Source organism: Dasypus novemcinctus, chromosome Y (genome assembly GCF_030445035.2).
Source record: "Dasypus novemcinctus isolate mDasNov1 chromosome Y, mDasNov1.1.hap2, whole genome shotgun sequence".
Classification (NCBI taxonomy): Eukaryota; Metazoa; Chordata; class Mammalia; order Cingulata; family Dasypodidae; genus Dasypus; species Dasypus novemcinctus.
In genome coordinates this window covers 5,912,990-5,932,616 of record NC_092216.1, presented here as the reverse complement: position 1 = coordinate 5,932,616, position 19,627 = coordinate 5,912,990, and the positions used below count along the sequence as shown (strand labels likewise).

Below are 19,627 nucleotides of genomic sequence, written 5' to 3'. Positions count from 1 at the left end.
GAGAGAAGTAAACAACCATTGCATTTAAGTCAAGCAAGGTGTAGCAGTTTGATATTATTTATGAATTCCAAAAAAAGGGGTTGATTATGTTTGTAAACTGCTCTGTTCCTCTGGGTGTGGTATCCTTTGATTGTATTAGATTCAACTGAGATGCCTTTGAGTAAATTATATTACGATTAGGGTTTAGTTCAGCCATGTCAGTAGGGTATAACTGAGGTTAAGTCCCTGCCCCCTTGGTGGGCTTTATAAATGAACACTTACTCAAGAGCCTACACAGAAGAAGATAGAGAAACAAAGAGAACTTTGTCAGTTTTGATCATGGACCCCCAGGCAGAGATGAGCCATTCGCTTGATAGTTTGCAGCTGAAGACCAGAGCAGTGAGCTGCTGAGAAGGCCCAGAAAAAAAATGAGCCCTCTCTCCTAAAGCTAAGGTTGAGAAGAGACTTGGCTCATGGAGCCTTAAGAGGAAGAAGAAGGCTGAACCCTCACAGACATCCCCCACCATCTTGTTTCAGTATGTGGCAACTGACTTTGGTGAGGAAGTCCTCTTAGTTGGACTTTCCAGTGCCTTGTAACTCTAAGCAATTACCCCAAATAAATACCATTTATAAAGGCCAACAAATTTCTGGTACTTTGCATCAGCACCCATGTGGCTGACTTAGGACATAAAGTTATACTACATATTGAAAGAGCCCAGAATTTCACCGTCTTGTTACCATAAAGGCTTGTTAAGAAGTTCAGGTTGGTTATGGGTTGGCTTTGCTTTGGTCGATCTCCTTATCATTCCAATAGAAAGGCTAAAAGCAGAGTGTCTGTTTGCTTTAGGGATAGAGGGGGAGGGGAAAGGGATAGCAGAAACCTGATGACTCAAAGTTTCAGCCCGGAAAGAAAACCATGCCTCTTCTCTTTACATCTCACTGGCCAAACTGATATTAGTAGATTCAGAAGGTATAATCCTACTCCAGAGGTATTGTATAGTTTGGTAAAGGCTACCAAGGCAGTATAACAGAAAAGTGTTGGCTTTTGCAATGGGGATATATAAACTCACAAGCTTACAGTTCTAAAGCTGAGAAAAGTGTCCAAATCAAGGCATCCGGTGAAGCTCTCTCCCTAAAGGGTACTCTAGCTTTCTCGTTGCTCCTTTGGTTTTCTTTCTCCCAGCTTCCTTTGATTTCAGCTTCTGGTTTCCAGGACTTCCACCATTTCTGGGGGTTTCTCTCTTGTCTGCACTGCCTGCTCTTCCTGTATTAATTCATTTTTGAACAACTCCAGTAAGAGGAATAAGACACACCCACCCACGGCTATGCCTTGCTGTAGGCATCAAATCAAATGGACCTTAACTGAACCTAATCTAAAGGTCTCACCTATAAGAGGTTCACACCTATGGGAATGGACGAACTCTGAGGACACGATGGGCAGTGAATATTGTGAACAAAGAGTACAGCTCAACTATCCTGAATGTACTGATTGAACACCAGTACACAAAATTAAAGGATAAAGAGCCCTTTAAGAGACTTAAAGTTTCCCTTAAGTTTGTTTCCTTGTTGCTTTGGCTCCTGTTTATATTAGTAATTCCTTGTTTTTTTAACTGGGCAAAGCAGACGCTAGTTCTTTTTTTTTATTTTTAATAACTTTATTTCAAATTCAAAAAGTAAAATAACAAACACAGTTCAACAAATTATGAAAGCATTACTCCTGAAACATTCAGTCTAGGCACTTTTATCTCCTCTAATTTCAACCACTAACTCCTCTAGTGTTATTCCTCTCGTGTTCAGAAAGATGCACATAGGAACACAGATTTGTTAAATGATATAGCCAAGGTCTCCTTTTAATGAAAAAAGAAGAGAAAAAAATGCCTAATCAGTATTCATATCTCATAAAACCAAACTCCATATTCTTTTCTTTTGACCTTTAGCATTAATATAGTACCGACTTTGCTCTTGCTACAAAAACATCACAATGTTGTTGTTAACTAAAGTATGTAAATCACATTATATTTCCCATGTATCATCACATTCTTAACATCTTTTCATAGAAGAATATTTCTCTATTTTTATTATTAATCAGAAGAATCCTCACCTGCTGCCAAAATCATTGTTATACATTCCCTATATTATCCTCAAGCTGTCCTCCAACTAACATTGCCAAATTACATCCATAAATCATCAGCATTTGTTACATTGATTATAATGTGTTATCATCAAGTCTAACCATTACCACATATTTACATTTTACCTTATTAAGCATTCTGCATACATCCAGCATCTTCTCCCCCTTCTCATCCTACATTCCATGTCCACCAACCTTCTCTTCAAAGTCCAGCTCCATAAGTCTACTCCTTGTATTTATTTCATAACTGTGAAATCATACAATATTTGTACTTTGATGTCGGGCTTGTTTCACTCAACATAATATTCTCCAGGTTCCTCCCATGTTGTCATGTGCCTCCTCAGTTGAGTTCTTCCTTTAGCTGAATCATATTCCATCATAACACTATACCACACCTTGTTTATCCATTCACCAATTGACAGACACTTAGGTTTTTTCCATCTTTTATCAGTTGTGTATGATACTGCTATGAACATTGACATGCAAATAACTATTAACGTACTTGCTTGCAGTTCTTCTGAATACAGTCCTAGTAGCGGGATTTCCAGATCAAATGGCAGGTCTATATTTAATTTCCTGAGGAACTCCAGATAATCTTCCACAGAGGCTTCATCATTTTTGGTTCCCACCAACAAGGAAGGAGTATTTCTATTTTTCCATGTCCTTTCTAGCACTTGTAGTTTTTTTAAAATAATGGATGTTGTATATGGCATGGGATGATATCACATTGTAGTTTTGATCAAAACAGATGCAAATTCTGTGACCAATTAGCTAAGTTAAAAGGGATAAAGTGGCAGATGTTTTTTTATCTGCTTTAAGAATCATCCCACATCCTAAGGCTTTATGTAGTGGCTGTAAAAGTCTTAAAAATGATTTTAAGGACCCTTAGTTGAAGTAATTTGGCTTTCCCTTTTGTGGCGTGACAGAATCATGAATTTATTTAAGGGTATGAAGATTTTGTATACATTCGGACTTTTTTTTTTTTTTTTTCTATTTTTGCAATGACTGAAAATCATGTATCTGTGTCAAACACGACCAATGCAAGGCAAGTTTCATATCAAGTCTGCCTTATTTTCTTGGTAAATACCAATAAGCCACGTTAAGGTTCACACATTTCATTCCTTATAGAGACAGCAAAAGGAGAATAAGTCAAACATGCCAAGTTCTTTAATCCATGTCTTGCACACCAAAAGGTTATATGGCATAGAAATTCCACCCTAGTCAGCAGTCTATGACCTTTCTGTAGAAAGATGCTTTTCAGCAGAGGTAAGGCTATGCAATAGTACTCAAAATCTTTCAGAATGTCTTTGCAAAGAGATTGCAGATCCTCTACCTGCAGAGGATTATTGTTTTTTTAATGCAACATTTCAGGAAGACTCTCAGGGCAAATAATAGCCTAAGTTACTTTCAACGTGAGTTCTTTAAATTAGAATGTGTGAAGACTGTGTAGCATCATACAATATTAAATTAGTTTCAGGTTTAAATATATTGTGATTTAATCTCAAACTCAGATTCTTCAGGTAAGCAACATACACTATCAACTGAAAGTTCTAATAAGAATGGAAGAGACTCATGTAAATCTAATAGGATTTTTCTTTTCTTTCTGGGAACATAAAAATTTCAATAACAAATCACAACAAAGAGTGCTTTTGTAATGTTATAGCATGCTCTGGGATATAAATAAGCATAAGCATAAAATGGAGATGTGTAGAATATTCAGATTTATTTTGATTCCTGCCTAAGAGAATGCAAAATCAATTCTATTCCAGCAAAGCAAGAAATGAAAAGTTTTATTCAATTTTTTCTTTCAATCTGACTTCCACAGCCATTCAGAGAAAAAGAAGAAAATACACAAGTTATTTCCATTAATACAATGCAACATTTTTGAGCTGTTAGAAAATTAGACCCGGACCTTGCTTTAACTATCTCACAAAAGCATGCCATCAATTTCCTGAAATGACAACCCTAGATAAGTTAAATGATCGAAATAATATATTTTATGAAATTAATATTCCTTTTCAGGCCACATGATGATGAGTTACAGCCCAACAAACCCGTATAGAGGACATCATCAGCATAGGTAGGCAGGGCTCAATCTCTCACAAAAACAATGGAGAAAGGGCGAAGAACTATCTAATAAACTTGCTTTGGGGATCAGCAGACCAAGTCAGTGCTCCACAAATCTCAGTAGGGCAAGGGACAGAGAGACAGAGAACCTGAAATAACAAACGTGGGTTACTAGCCCTGATGGTGACCACCAGCCCCCGCCCTCAAGACATTAAGCCTAGGTAACACCCCTGGCTCACTGCAGCCAACCGAGAGGGGATCAGACGTCTTCATCTCTGTCAGCTTTTACTGAGGAAGAGGGAGGGTAACTTGGAGGACTTCTTTTCGTTGAATTCGGCCAGCAGAGCCTGATTTGAATCTTGACTCTGTCCAGACCAAAAACACAGGAAAGCAAGGTTGAAAGAATCACCTCCAATGGAAAAGTTTGCTGATAAGCTCCATCTGCTGGCTGGTCAGTAAATTGCAAGGACAAAAACTGCTTTGTTTCTCTTCAGCCCCATCCTGAGAGAAAATCTGTGCCCCATTAGCGAATCCCTGCTTCCATTTTGATAACTTAGGTGGGACAATTTTAAAGACTTAGAAAAAATTAAACCAAAATTCAAAGAAGAGCTGTGGGAGGGAGAAAAAAAAAACTTGGCAAGAGAGAGAAATTGACCATCAGAATGAATTAACCAACATATTCAGATGCCTAGCCATCAGGAACAAAATAAAAGCCATATTATGAAACTGGAAGAGATGGCCCTGCCAAAGGAAGAAACCAAATATCCTGAAAAGATACAGGATTTATGACAGTTAATCAATGATAATCACAGAAATCACCAAAATAAATTCAAAGAGTTGAAGAAAAATATGACTAAAGAGATAAAGGATATTAAGAAGATGGGTCAGCCTAAAGAAAAATTTGAAATCTGCATAGAAAAGTGACAGGTCTTACGGCAATGAAAGACACGGTGGATGATATTAAAAATACATTAGTGGCACATAACAGATTTGAATTGATAGAAGACAGAACTTATGATTTTGAAAACCATGCAAACTAGAAAAGGCAGGAGACAGAGAAGAATGGAAAAAATGGATCAGGATCTCAAGGAACTGAATGATAACATGAAACACAAACATATGCATTATTGGTATCCCAGAGGAAGAAGAGATTGGAAAAGGAACAGAATGAACATTTGAGGAAATAATGCCTGAAAACTTCCCAGTCCCTATGAAAGACATAAATATTAATATCCAAGAAAGACAAAGCACCTCAAAGTGAATAAATGAGAGTACAGCTGGTATTAAAAATGACAAATATTAGAGATAGAAAATTCCGAAAGCAGCAAGAGAAAAGCAGTGAGTCACATATAGATGAATCTTAATAAGGTTTAGTGCCAAATTCTTATCAGAAATCTTGGAGGCAAGAAGAAAGTGGTATGATGTATTTAAGGTTCTGAAAGAGAAAGACTGTCAGCCAATAATTCTGCATCTAGCAAAACTGTCCTTCAGACACGAGGATGACAGTCATCATTTTTTTCTTTGAGGTCTTGATAGACAAACTCTGAGAGTGTATTAAAAGTGATACTAGAGCGAGTGCTGCAGCCTAGAAGGAAAAAACAAGGGCGAGAGACTTGCATAGAAATGAAGAATATTAGGAAGGGTAAATTAAAGGGTAAAACGACCAATGGTAGTCAGATATGACTGCTGAAAGCCCGAAGGGCATTATGAACTAAGAAAGTAATGCCTTTGCAGTAATTACATTGAATTTTAATGACTTGAACTTGCCAATCAAAACACACAGACTGATAGAATGGATTAAAAATATGAGCCATCTATATGCTGTCTACAAGATACCTCAGATATAAGAACACACCAGGTTAAAAGTGAAAGGTTGGAAGAAGACATTACATGCAAATAGTAACTAAAAAGGAGCTGGAGTATCAATACTAATATCAAACAAATTAGATATTAAATTCAAAATTATTATCATGGATGAAGAGGGTCTATGTATTAATAAAAGAGACAATTCACCAAGAAGAGGTAACTAAATACTTATGCATCTAAACTGAGCTACCCAAGATATGTGAGACATACAGTGACCAAACTGAAGGGAGAAATCAATGTGTCTTCGACAGTAGTTGCATACTTCAATACACCGCTGTCAGTATTGGATAGAATGTTTTAACATAGGATAAATAAGGAAATAGAGAGCTTGCATAATATGATAAATGAACTAGATGTAAGATATTTATAGAGCTTCACACCCTAAAATAGCATAATAAACATTCTTTTCAAGTGCTCATGGATCTTCTCCAGGATAGACCATATGTTGGGTCAAAAGATAGGTCTCAATAAGATTTACAAGATTCGTAGTATACAAAACACTTTTCTCTGATCATAACTCATTGAATGTGGAAATCAATAATGGATGGAAAAAGGGAAAAATTGTAAATATATCGAGATTAAAGAACACAGTCCTAAACAATCCGTGGATCAAAGAGGAAATTGCGAAAGAATTCAGTAAATATCTCGAGACGAATGAAAATGAGAACACAACAAAACCTATGGGATCCCACAAAGGTAGGGCTGAGAGGGAAATTTAGAACTCTCAATGCTTACATTAAAAAAGATAAAAGAGGAAAATGGATGTGGCTTAACCAATTGGGCTCCTGTCTACCATACAGGTCCAGGGTTTGATGCCCAGTACTTCCTGGTGAGGGTAAGCTGGCCCACACAGAGTGCTCGCCCATGCCAGAATGCCACCCTGCACGGGAGTGCTGCCCTGCATGGGAATGCTGCCCAGCATGGGAAAGCCGCCCCACACAGGAGTGCTGACCAACATAGAAAGGTGGTACAAGAAGATGATGCAACAAGAGACACAGAGGAGAGAAACTAGGAAGACGTAGCAGAACACAGAGTCGAAGTGGCACAAGAGAATAATCACCTCTCCCACTCTGGAAGGTCCCAGGATCGGTTTCCCAAGTACCTAATGAGAATACAAGCAGACACAGAAGAACACAAAGCAAATGAACACAGAGAGCAGACAACGGGGAGGAACAGGGATGGGGGGAGAAGTAAATAAAAATAGATTAAAAAAAAAAGAGTTGAAAAAGATGATCTAACTGCATGCCTTGGGGAACTAGTAAAAGAACAGCAAACCAATCCCAAACCAAGATGAAGGAAAGAAATACTAATAGAGCAGAAATCAATGAAATCAGGAACAAAAAAATGGAACCAACAAAACCCAAAGTTGGTTCTTTGAGAAGGTAATAATGTCAAGGAACCCTTAGCTAGACTGATTCAAAAAAGAAGCTGTAAATAAAATCAGCAAGGGGGGGCAGGTATTACCCCACAGAAATAAAAGAGATCATAACAGGTTACTATGAAAAACTATGTGCCAATAAACTAGAAAATATTGATGAGAAGAAACATTCCTAGAATCACATGAACAGTGTACATTGACCCTAGAAGAAATGGAAGATCTCAGCAAACCAATCACAAGAGATTGAAACAGTCATCAAAAACCTTCCAAATGTGAAAAAGCCAGGACCAGATGGCTTCACAGGTGAATTCTACTAATTCCTCAAAGATGATCTCAAACCTATCTTGCATATGTTGTTCCAAAAACTGAACAGGAAAGAATGCTACGTAACTTGTTAAATGAAGCCAACATTATCCGGACCATTACCAAGCAAAGATACTACAAAAAGAAAATTACAGATCAATATCTCTAAATTAGAGTATAGATACAAAAATCCTCAACAAAATACTTGCAAACTCAATCCAAAAGGATATTAAAAGAATTATATACCACAATCAAGTGGGTTTTATCCCAGATATGCAAGGGCGATTCAACACAAGACACTCAATTAGTGTAATAAACCACATGAATAAATTGAAGAAGAAAAATCACGATTCTCTTGATGGATGCAGAAAGGCCATTTGACAAAATACAGCTCGCTTTCTTGATAAAAACACTCTGAAAGATAGGACTAGAAGAAGCTTTCTAAATATTGCAAAGTGCCTATGTGAAAAAACTAAAGCTAGCATTGTACTCAATGGTGAAAGCCCAAAAGCTTTCCCGCTGAGATCAGGAACAAAACAAGGATGCCAACTGTCACCATTATTTCTCAATATTGTGCTAGAAGTTCTAGCTAGAGCAATTAGGCTAGACAAAGAAATAAAAGGCACCCAGATAGGAAAGGAAGAATACAGAACTGTGATCCAGTAGTATATTTTAGGAGGGTTATATGGGATGAGAGCAGGGAAAGTTTTCCAGGCAGTGGGTATAGCAGAAGGTCATAAAGTACCCTAAGGGGATCTAATTATATGAGTAAATCATGTTCTTAGTGTGTATCACTTAGCTTTTACTGTGTAAGAAACCATTCCAAAGCTATGCATTAAGAAACAACAAGTTTTATTTAGATTGTGATTCTGTGGGATGGAAATTTGGTCAGCCTGGCAGATTTTTCAGGATATGCCTGGACTCATTCATAACTCTTGAGTATGCTGCCAGGTACGTTGGGGGCTCATTGGACAAGGACAGCCTCGGCTCAGATGCTCACCTGTGCTCCACGTGGGATGTTTCTCCACTGGCTACCCCGGAATTGTTTACTTGGCAGCTTAGCAGGGTTCCATGTGGTCCGTGTGGAAATGTGCAAGGCTTCTTACATTCGAGGGCTAAGAACCACCAGTGTCTCTTAATCCCAGCTCCTGTCGGGCAGCCTAAGTCACAGGAGTGACCTACATTCAGGGACTGTCCCACCTTCTCATGGGGCAGCTAGAAAGTTACATTGAAAAATGAGTGGATACAAGCAGAGGTGGAGAATCTGGGACAATTGTGCAATTCATTTTGCACAGTTAGAAATGCCATCTAAGAGATATGAATTGTCCTATTTAGTCTATTAATTCAGTATTGTTTTAATTGGAGACTTAATGGGATTTTTCATATTTGATTTTAAAATTCACCAGGAAGAAGAAATACCCTAGAATAGATAAGGCTGTTCTCAAATGGAATTACAAGGAAAGGATACTTGGCCCTTCTAGTTGTCAAGAAAAATTACAACCCAGTAAGTACATATATAGGTATAAACCCAAGAGTACTGATATTCTACTATGGAACTATTGTGATCAGTAATGGAAGAAATTGTAGCCTTGAGTGGAGAAAGTGGCCATGATAGCTGCTGAGGGTAGGGAGAGGGAAGAAGAGATGTGATGTGGGAGCATTTTCTGGACTTGGAGGTGTCCTGGGTGGTACTGCAGGGACGATGCTGGACATTGTATGTCCTGCCATGGCCCACTGGATGGACTGGGGGAGAGTATAAACTACAGTGTAAAGTATTATCCACGTTGTGCAGCAGTGCTCCAAAATGTGTTCACCAAATGCAATGAATGTCCCATGATGATCAAAGAGGTTGTTGATGTGGGAGGAGTGGGGTGAGGGGGGTGGGAGGGTATATGGGGACCTCATATTTTTTTAATGTAACATTTTAAAAAAGAGAAAAAATGTTTAAAAAAAGTTTTAAAAAATATATATCCTTTGGATATATATGTACCCAAAATTTCATAGAAATATTATACTCCATCCAGTGAAGTATAATTTGGCCATAGAAGGGAATGAAGTACTGATCTATGCTCCAACATAGAGGAACCTTGAAAATATTGTGCTTAGTGAAAGAAGCCAGTTATGAAGGGACAAATATAGTTTATTTCCATTTATGTGAAATGTCTAGCATAGGGAAATCCAAAGAAATAGAACACTTATCAGTTGTACCCAGGGATGAGGGTAGCATGGAACAAACGGGAACTGACTACTAATGGGGTTTCTTTTTTGGGGGGACAAAATGTTCTGGAATTAGTGCTGATGCACAGATCTTTGAATATGTTTTAAAAATCAGGAGTGTACACTTCAGAAGGGTGAATTGTATTAATATCATTGTCAATTATTGTATTAATATCATTGTGAATTATTTTTGTAAACCTGCTATTTATATAACAGAAAAGGAAAATTAAAAACTGGAGAAAGTAAGACTGTCTACGAGCCTGGAAATAGAGAAAAATAGATGATTGGTATAGAACAAAGGAGACAAAAATGGGCCTTAGCAGCTATAACCACTCGCCGTATAAGTGAAAATGCATAATACACCTGTGGATAAAAATAGCATTGAGGTCAAAGGAAATAATGAAATAACCTCTATGTTACAGTAATCAAGGAAATCATTTCCAAGCAGATTCTTACCCCAATGTGAAATCAGACAGTGCCTTAAGCCCCACAGCACTCATTAGTGCTCATGAGTCTGCAGGCGAGCCTAGCTGCATAGTTAATTTGGTCTTGGCTGCACTCATGCTTCTGCTTTGCTGACTTTGGTTGGGTGCCCTCACGTATTTGAGACTCTACTGTAAGTCATCTGGCACTTAATTGGGACCACTGTGCATTTCTCTATGCAGTGTCTTACCCTCTGGCAGGCTAGCCTGAATTTGTTCGCATGCTATCGGCAGGGTTTCAGAAGTGTGAGACGCACAGGGGAGTCTTGAGGCCAAGTTGTAGAACTGGCACATCACTTGTCTTTGAGAAAAGAAATCATAAGCCCATTGCAGATTCAAGAGCCGGAAAGGAAAACTTGATTTCTAGAGAAGAGGGATAGCAAGGATGACACAGTTAGAGATTTAGAATTGGGAACCTTACCTTTTGCCAACCAATTAATCATACCCCACAGCTCAACAATTCTGTATTTAGTTCTTCATCTTAGAGCAGAAGTCTTGAAACCAGGGAATGTTCAAATGTTTTCAAAGCAGAAATGTGCAGATAATTTTGAACAAATCATTTTGCAGATCCTTGGCCTCCAGATGTTCTCTTTCGTAAGGTGTTCTCCAGAGGTGTCTCTGATCTCTCCACACCTCCCGCTGTAGCAGAATAAAGTGACCTTCACGCCTCTCAACAGATCTTCTCAAACTACATTGCTATGGCATTTAAGAAAAGAGGGATTATTTATTCCAAATGCTAGAATCTGGGAAGCCTCTTTCTTGAAAACTGCGAATTACAGGCTTCCTAGTCTTAAGGGTATTTCTGTTACGAGTGAAGCTTGGTCCTAGTTAGATGTTCTGATTTCAGGAAAAAGAATCAGTAGGCCAGCTACATTGATTGTTTTAAAGGTAGCATGCCTTTTTTTGTAGTTAGCAAATTTTCATGATGCATGTCCGTTTGATGAAACCCATAGATAAAAGTTTGCATGCTGTCTTTCAGATTTGCTGTGCTAATAATAAAGTGGAAATTAGCATCTAGCTTAAATCAAATATGGAATAAATATCCAGTTACAGCCAGCCTCCAGATGTAGGGGGCTGTGGAAGAGGAGTCCAGGTTGGTTGCAGCCCTGTTTCTTCTTGCATCCCCTTCATTTACCAACCTGCCCCAATCACTCTCAGCCGCCGACCTCCCTTACCTACAGCAGTTGGGCCCTTACCTGGGTCTTCCTTTCTTGATTTCTCATTCCCTCAATGTCCTCAGCAGTGCACTCTCACATCACCCAGTTCTATCCCTAGACCGCTAAGCATTGACGTTGGAGGATTTATTGATTTCTTATTCCCCTGACATCCTCAGCAGCATGCTCCCACAGCACCCAGTTCTACCCCTAGACCCCCTGTGCTTTGACATGGGAGGACTCTAGTTTATACATGTTCTGCGCTATCCACCTCATCCATAGGCACGTCTGATCCGTGACAGTCCTCACCTGTACCCTCTCTCCAGGCCAGGGCTGATATGATCAAAGGGTGCACACACATTCGCTAAAAGAATGGGTTTATGAGAAAATGAATAATGACTCCATGGAGCAGAGGTTGATATTCTCCTAATGTATGAGGCAAGCTGAGGATGTCAGAAGGACCTGCTGGCCTGCTATCAGTGTTCAATTAAAAACTTCAGTACATATTTCTCTGTGACTGAGTGACAAGTTAATCAGTAAAGCATATCTCTGATGGACAGAAAAGCATTTTCCCCCATAAAGCATTGCATGACTTACCCCTATATTAAAAGAATCCATTTAGCTTAAACAATGTGTATTTAAGATGACAAGACTAAGTTGATCCTGGACTATTTTAGTCTGCCAACGGGCTGCTGATGCAAAGTACCAGAAATGGTTTGGCTTTTTAAAAGGTGATTTATTTGGACTTAAAGCTTACAGTTCCAAGGCCCTGAAATATCCACATTAAGGCATCAGCAGAGATGCTTTCTCAAAATGTCAGCTGCCACGCAGCAAAGCGAGATTGTCAGTGATCTCTGCTGAGATCCCTGCCAATCTGCTATCTCCTGGGACTCAGCTGAGGGCATCCATGCTTAGACCCTGTCTCTTTCTGGGCCCCCGCTATCAGTTTTTGGCTGCTCTTCTTTCTTTCCGAGTGCAGATGCAAACTAGCAGGCACAGGACTCCTCTCTTCCTGGGCCTCAGCCCTTTGAGCCTTTGGGACTGCTCTCCTTGCAGTTCAGCTGTGGGTAAAATCTGGAGTCCTTTCTCTCACATGGCAGCCTGAAACATGGAGGCCCCCTTTTTCTGTGTCTCTGTTTTAATCTGACCCAGGAGGGGGGCAGAGACTCAACCTGAGTCATGCCTCACTGACTGATTCAGTCGAAAGGGCCTCACAGCCATAGGAATAGATTTTTTCCACAAACATAGTGTATTAATCAGCCAAAGGGGTGTCAATGCAAAATACCAGAAAACTGGTTGGTTTTTATAAAGGGTATTTATTTGGGGTAGGAGCTTACAGATACTAGATCATAAAGCACAAGTTACTTCCCTCACCAAAGTCTAATTTCACATTGGAGCAAGTTGGCTGTCGATGTCTGCGAGGGTTCAGGTTTGCTGGATTCCTATGTTCCTGGGACTTGTTTTTTCTCTGGGTTTAAGATTCCTTCCTTCCTGGGGCTGGCTGCTCTTTGCTTTTCATGCTTACTTCCCAGGGCTGTAGCTTAAGTCTTCAGCATCAAACTCCAACATCAAAACTCCAGCATCAGAAACCTGCAACTCTGTTCTTTGCCATGCCTTTTGTCCGTGAGTCCCCACCCACTAAGGGGTGGGAACACAATGCCCTAATGATAACTCAGTCATGCCCAGGTACAGATCAGATTACAAATATAATCCAATACTTCGTTTTGGAATTCATCAATAATATCAAACTGCTACACATAGACTTCCTCTTTTTGGGATTCATAAAATAATGTCAAAATGCCCCAAGGACTTTTCCCTCTTGAGCGAGAAGAAAATAAATTATGTACTGGTGATTACATTTTAATATTACTCTTGAGAACAATAATTCTAAGGGTTTTCAGTTTTATTATTTACTTATATTTTTTGCATGTATACTATAATCACAAAATAGTATCTGATGACTTTATTTGATAATATGCATATGTAAGTGTCAATGAAGTTAATATATATTAAGAGCAAATAAAATTTTATTCCTGCCTCTAAATAGTGACCAAAGTATCTATGAACAGTGAGGTATCTGTTGTTTTTTAGTTTTCCAGTTACTGTGTTCTGTCTTCCAAGTTCTCTACAAAATGCCTGTATTTTAGAGTAAAAATACTATTTTATATGGTTTGACTTTTGAATATGGTATAGATAAAGCACTCAGGGGGATCATCAGGAGTATAAAAGAGGATGGATATTCTCTAGGACCAGGGACTTTGGGATATGTTTTTGACAAAATTAGATTTTTATTTTAATAATTACTAGAATACCTGTACTTGTTTTTAAATAGTTTTAATATTCCCTTCAATATCTAATACCATTTCCTCACAGAGGTGTGATTGTGATGCTAATTATTAAATGTAAAGGAATATTCTGAGTTTGGGGAAATGCAGATCTGAGAAGCCAGGAGGAAAATTCGGACCTATGTAGATTTTGAAATGCTTTCTTGTCAATCACATGATATGTTTATTCTTGAATACACTGTAGGAAAATCCTTGTGTATTTTCCTACATTAACCCCATAGTTTCCGTGGTTCATGTTTATAACTAATTTAGATACTCAAGAGAACTCGGTTTGTTTTAAGGTCATTTAATTTGCTATATTTTTATGGGCAAATAGAGCAGTAACTTATTTTTTAAAAAAACCCAAAAGTTTGGAAGATGAAACATACGTAGATAGTGAAGACCCCATCTACTTAATGATTCTGGGTCAAGCTCTGCTGTATAAAATTAAATTTAAAATCATGGTCGATCAAAATCTCAGCAGGTTTTTTTTGCCTAAATGGACAAGCTGATTTTAAAATCTGTGTGGAAAGGAAAAGAATTCAGAACATCCTCTATAATATTGAAAAAATAGAACAAATTGGAGGACTTATACTTCCCAACTTAAACCTTCCTATAAAGCTACAATAAGTAAGGCAGTTGTGACCCAGGCATATGGATAGAAATACAGACTGATGGAATAGAATTGAGAGTCCGGAAATGAAACTTCATATTTATAGTTATTTGATTTTCTGTGACAATGACACAACAGGTCGATGAAGAGAGGATTATGTTTTCCATAAACTGTACTGAAATAATTGAATGCAAAAAGGTGAATTTCACCTCTTAACTCAAACTGGAAGCAAAAATTAACTCAAAATATGTGTAAGATATAAATGTAAGGACTAAAGCTCTTATTTAAACTTTTCAAAAAATTGGAGTAAATCTTAGAAACTTGAGTTAGGCAAACATTTCTTAGATATGACATCAAAAGCACAATCAATAAAGTAAAATAATTTATAAATTGGACCTGCCTCATCAAAATTTAAAAAAATATAAAAAACTTATGCATTTTAATGACATTATTAATTTTAAAAAGGCAAGCTAATGACAGGGAGGACACATTTGCAATTCATATTACTAATAAAAGACTTGTATCTGGAAAATATAAGGAACTCTCACAATTTGTTAAGAAGGAAATCCAATAAAAGATGGCAAAGTATTTGAATAGACATTCTCCTAAGTATATATTAGAATATCTAATAAGTGCCTGAAAGATCTTAAAGACATTAGGGAAATTCAAGTTCATGCTACTAGAATGGTTATCATCCAAAAGACAGGTTTACAAGTGCCAGCATGGAAGTGAAGAAATTGGAAGCCTTGCTCATTGCTGGTGGGAATACAAAATGGTGCTGCTAGTGTGAGAAACAATTTGGTGGTTCCTACAAATATGAGTCATAAATATCCTTTTTGAAACAGCAGTTCTACTCTTAGGGAAATAACCAAGAGAAACTAAATCTATGTCCACAAAAAATCTTTTACAGCAAACTTCACAGCAGCATTAGTCACAATAGCTAACAAGTGTAAACCAATGAAATCCCGTCAACTGATGAATGGATAAATATCGTAAATCCATATAATGGAATATTATTCAGCCACAAAAAGCAACAAAGTTCTGGTGTATGCTGTTACATGAATGAGCCTTAAAAACATTATGCTGAATGAAAGAAGTCACAATGTAGGCCATCTATTAGATGAATTCATTCCATGAAAATCAAAAAACGAGGCAAATCTCTGGAGACAGGAAGTAGACTAGTGAGGACTGGAGTTGAGTGTGGGAACATTGGAGCTGGTGAGAGACAATTTGGGGGTAAAGGCTAGTTCATCAAATCACCATGTGCTGATCGTTTCACAGCACTAAAAATTTACTGAAGGTCATAAAATTTAAATTTCAAAGGGGTTTGTTTACACTCTGTAAACTATACCCCAATAAAGCAAACTATACCCCAATAAAGCACTTGACAGTTGTACTTTGGATAGCAAAAGAATTTGAATGGGTAGATTGGTCTGCATTGCTATTTAATCAGTGGTGTGTCTATGTTAAGAAAAATGTAAATATGTTACAGCTCTTCACCGTGTCTTCCTCAAGTTGATTGTGGGAGGTTTCTCTGAAGGCTGCCCCTGCCTCAGGGGAATTTTTCAGCATGTTCAGATTCTGTGCTTTGGTGGTGAACTGATGACCTGAAACCACGGACTTGGGAGAGGCCACCCCAGACCTTGCTGCAAAGCCTTTGTTGGGTTTGATTCAGACCTGGGCAGTGCTCTTGCTTCTCTGCTTCCTGCTGTGGTAGAGAAGAGAGAAGAGATTGACAAGAAGGAGTCAAGAAGAGAGCCAGGATCATTAGGACCAAGACAGGAGAAAGTCAAACTTGAGCTGTGGCCTCCGAGTGCCAGAAGGACCTTCTCAAGGACTACCTCCTGCTTTCAGGAAGATTGTGACAAAGAGAACTTCAGGGTCCAAATTTTGTTGTTGTAAAGGAGAGCTTTCATCCTGAGCACATTCTCTCTCCTAATCCATTCTCCATCTTCTGAGTAAAAAATCCCCCCCCCATTATCTTTTATAATGAAAGAGCTTTAAAAAAATTAAAATGGCTTATTTCCAAAAATTAAAATATTTTTCAAAAACTTGCTTTGACTTGTTTTCTAAGTCAAGCAAACCATTGAGTGTGTCATTCATGCAATGTTTTTCTCTATGAAAGGCTTCCCTTTTAGGGTTCTAAACACAATTTAGCAGTAAATTCAACCCACGAGATCTAAATATGTTCTATACTGATGAACATTGATTAAAAACACCAATTGGACTAATTTGATGGAGAACTACTTTTTGGATTATTTTTTAGGCATCTGAACACAGTAGAATTCTTCAACACAGATAGAGTTCTGTGTCAAGCCAATCAGCAATACTGACACATCAGTTTAAGAATATTTACCAAGGCAGGAGTAATAAATGGATTGGGACAAGAGTTGGTTCTCTGTGGATCTACTCTGCCTTCTCTAAGTAGACTGTGTTGATGCGCTCCAGCCATTCCAGGGATTCTGACCAACGTTTTCTAATTCTTTGACCAGTGACCTCTTGGTAGCTTGAAATTGGCTCTGGTGGGTGAATTTATGCCACGAAAATTAATAAATCCTACCAACAGGACTTTCCCATGGAGCTGGCGGTTACATTGGAAGCTCATAAAATGGCCAATAATTTTACCTTCGTTGGACCAAGAGAAGCAATAATCCTGTATCTTTGCCTCAGAACCTTTTTTAGCTCTTTTCACTTCACACAATGGAAAAATGTTTCATAAACAAGTGTTGTAGGTGACAGTTACTATTCACAATAACTCAGCCCACTTCTCCCAGTGCCCTAGGGGGCAGGCAAAGATGGGTTCCAGTTGATGGAGACACAGTACTTGGATGCATGTGTGAGAACTGCATCTGTCTCTAAAAAGGAGACAGATGCGGCCAGAACCCCAAATGATTCAACAAAATAAAGTGTTTTGGCCTCTTGTATCTGGAACGCAATAAACCAAAGTGCTGTATTGCACTCACCTGGGTTAAGGGAATCATTTTGCACAGCTATGTGTGTCCCTGCAATTTGCAGATATGAAAATTCCTATGTAGACCGCATGCTTAAGGCTATCAAGGTAGGTAACTTCCATTTTTATTTTTTATACATTCTGATAATTTTGAATACAAGGGACATAGCTACAGTGTTTTATTTAGACTGAACATGTTTAATAAGGTTGTAGATCATTTATAGCAGAAAAATGCAGTAAATAGTGGCTCATTTAGAGGTAGATCTTTGTGATTTAATTCGTGTCATTTCTGTTTTTTATTAAAAATTGTATAGTTTTCAGTTCTTATGGATAGAAGTAACATAGATTTAGCATTAAAAGTAAAATATAGATATCTTGGTTAAAGTACATAACAATTGCCTAACTATGTTTCAATTTACATTGTGAAATTTCCTTATCAAAGTATATGTGTTATTTCAAAAATTTATTTAAATTATAACATCAAAATTAGAGGAACATTGAATACTTCATATGTATTTTCTTTAAGAACATGGAAAATCTCTTTTCTAATAATTTAAGTTTCTCTTAAAAAAACAACTCGTGTTAGCTTTTATCTTTTTTTTTTTCTTCTTTTTTTGGCAGTAGTATCATTTTAACCCCCAAACTGCATTTTCACTGAATATCTAATTTTTTTTTTTTGCAAATAACATTTTGAATTTGTTCTTCTTGACATCTTTATGTTTATATGCACTTTGTATCTGCTCTATTTCATTTTTTTGAAATCCAAATGTAACAGATTTCAACTTTTTTGTGTTACAGTTTTTTTCTTTTACTGGATAGTGTCTCGCTCTTCTGATTTTTTTTTGCAAACCTGTTGTTTTTGAATTCTCTTTTTTCCCTCTATTTTCCTCCTCACTGTGACCCCAGGAACCAACACAAAGAAAAGCGCAGATGATATAACGAGTAATGATCGTGGTGAAGATGAAGGTATTTTTTGTTTTTTTTCCAAAGTTCAACCCTGATGCATGATTTTATATCTATCTATATATACTTTTTTTTCATTTCAACTTGTTTTTTCTCCCTTTATTTGAAACTAGTACACATTAGTGTGCTGCTTTATTTTCTTCTTATATAGAGATCAGTCATTTTTAATCTAAATTACCATGTAATGACTGCAAATCACTTGTGAAAAGAATTATAAAAGTTGCTTATAAATATACAGTAACAAAATGCTGTTTACAAGGAACTCTGCCTTCTTTATTTTTTTTTTTCCCATGGTCACCAGGAAAGAAAATATTAAAACATGCATGTATATGTTCTTTTCTTTCTTCCAAAGATTATTTTGTAAGTTATTGTTGTATTTTGGAACTTTGGTCTTCTTAATTCTTTCTGTAAACTGCAGAAATTTGCGACACCTCAGTAGAACTTTTTTGGGGCTGGCACTTCATCTTTTTTCTTTTACAAACATACTGATCCAAAATAAGTTGTTCTGTCTCACAGTGAAGTACATCAAAAAGTGTTTTAATGAGATGTTGTTGTTTCTTTCAGGACTGCCTTTTAGCAGCATTTAAAGGAAAAAAAATAGGGAAATCTAAGTTCTGAAAAGGTCAAAAGGCTAGTTATAAGCATCTTTCTTTTTACACCATGACTATTTTGAAAACATATTTCTCCCCGAAGTATTTTTGCTATGGTAAGTTTCTTCTTGAAGGATCCCAAATTGCTTGACAAATTATCCACTAGAAGGAAGTGAAGTTTTATATATGTTTTTCATTTTTAAATTTTTTTAAAACAGAAGGTTTGTGGAATCCAAGCAAACATGTAGCACATTATATTCTGGGTCTTGACTAGAGTCAATAATTTGTTTTTGTGTTTTTTTTTCCAAATGAAAACAAAAACTAAAATATACCCTTGCCCATTGAAAAGCTTTTCTAGGAGGGGTGAAAGCACATCCCCCACCTCCCTGGGTAGCAAAGTACCTGGGGCTCCATTTATTTACCTTAAAAGATGAAGGCCCTCGATGAACCCTTAGTTCTGTGGTTGAAAGGCAATTTAAACCCAGGAAGTGAGTGGTGAATTATCCTTGTCACCTTAACTTCCCTGAAAGTGCCTTTTATATATATATATCAATTGCTTGTTTTTGCTGCCCTTTTTGATTTCTTTCATAAATCAACTGCTCCCCACGAA

The 19,627-nt window shown here is 37.5% G+C and overlaps 1 protein-coding gene across 4 annotated transcripts in view; it reads left to right on the top strand.

Moving 5' to 3' along the window:
- The window catches only part of LOC101414134 (neuroligin-4, X-linked), a 354,430-nt gene that overhangs the window by 199,739 nt on the left and 135,064 nt on the right, over nt 1-19,627 (top strand). For 2 of the 4 annotated variants that reach the window (XM_058292325.2, XM_058292324.2), the window contains one exon: nt 18,371-18,430. The exons of the other annotated variants lie outside the window; for them this stretch is intronic. In XM_058292325.2, the coding sequence (XP_058148308.2) occupies nt 18,371-18,430 (60 nt within the window). The remainder of the gene's footprint in view (nt 1-18,370; nt 18,431-19,627) is intronic. 4 annotated transcript variants of the gene reach the window in all.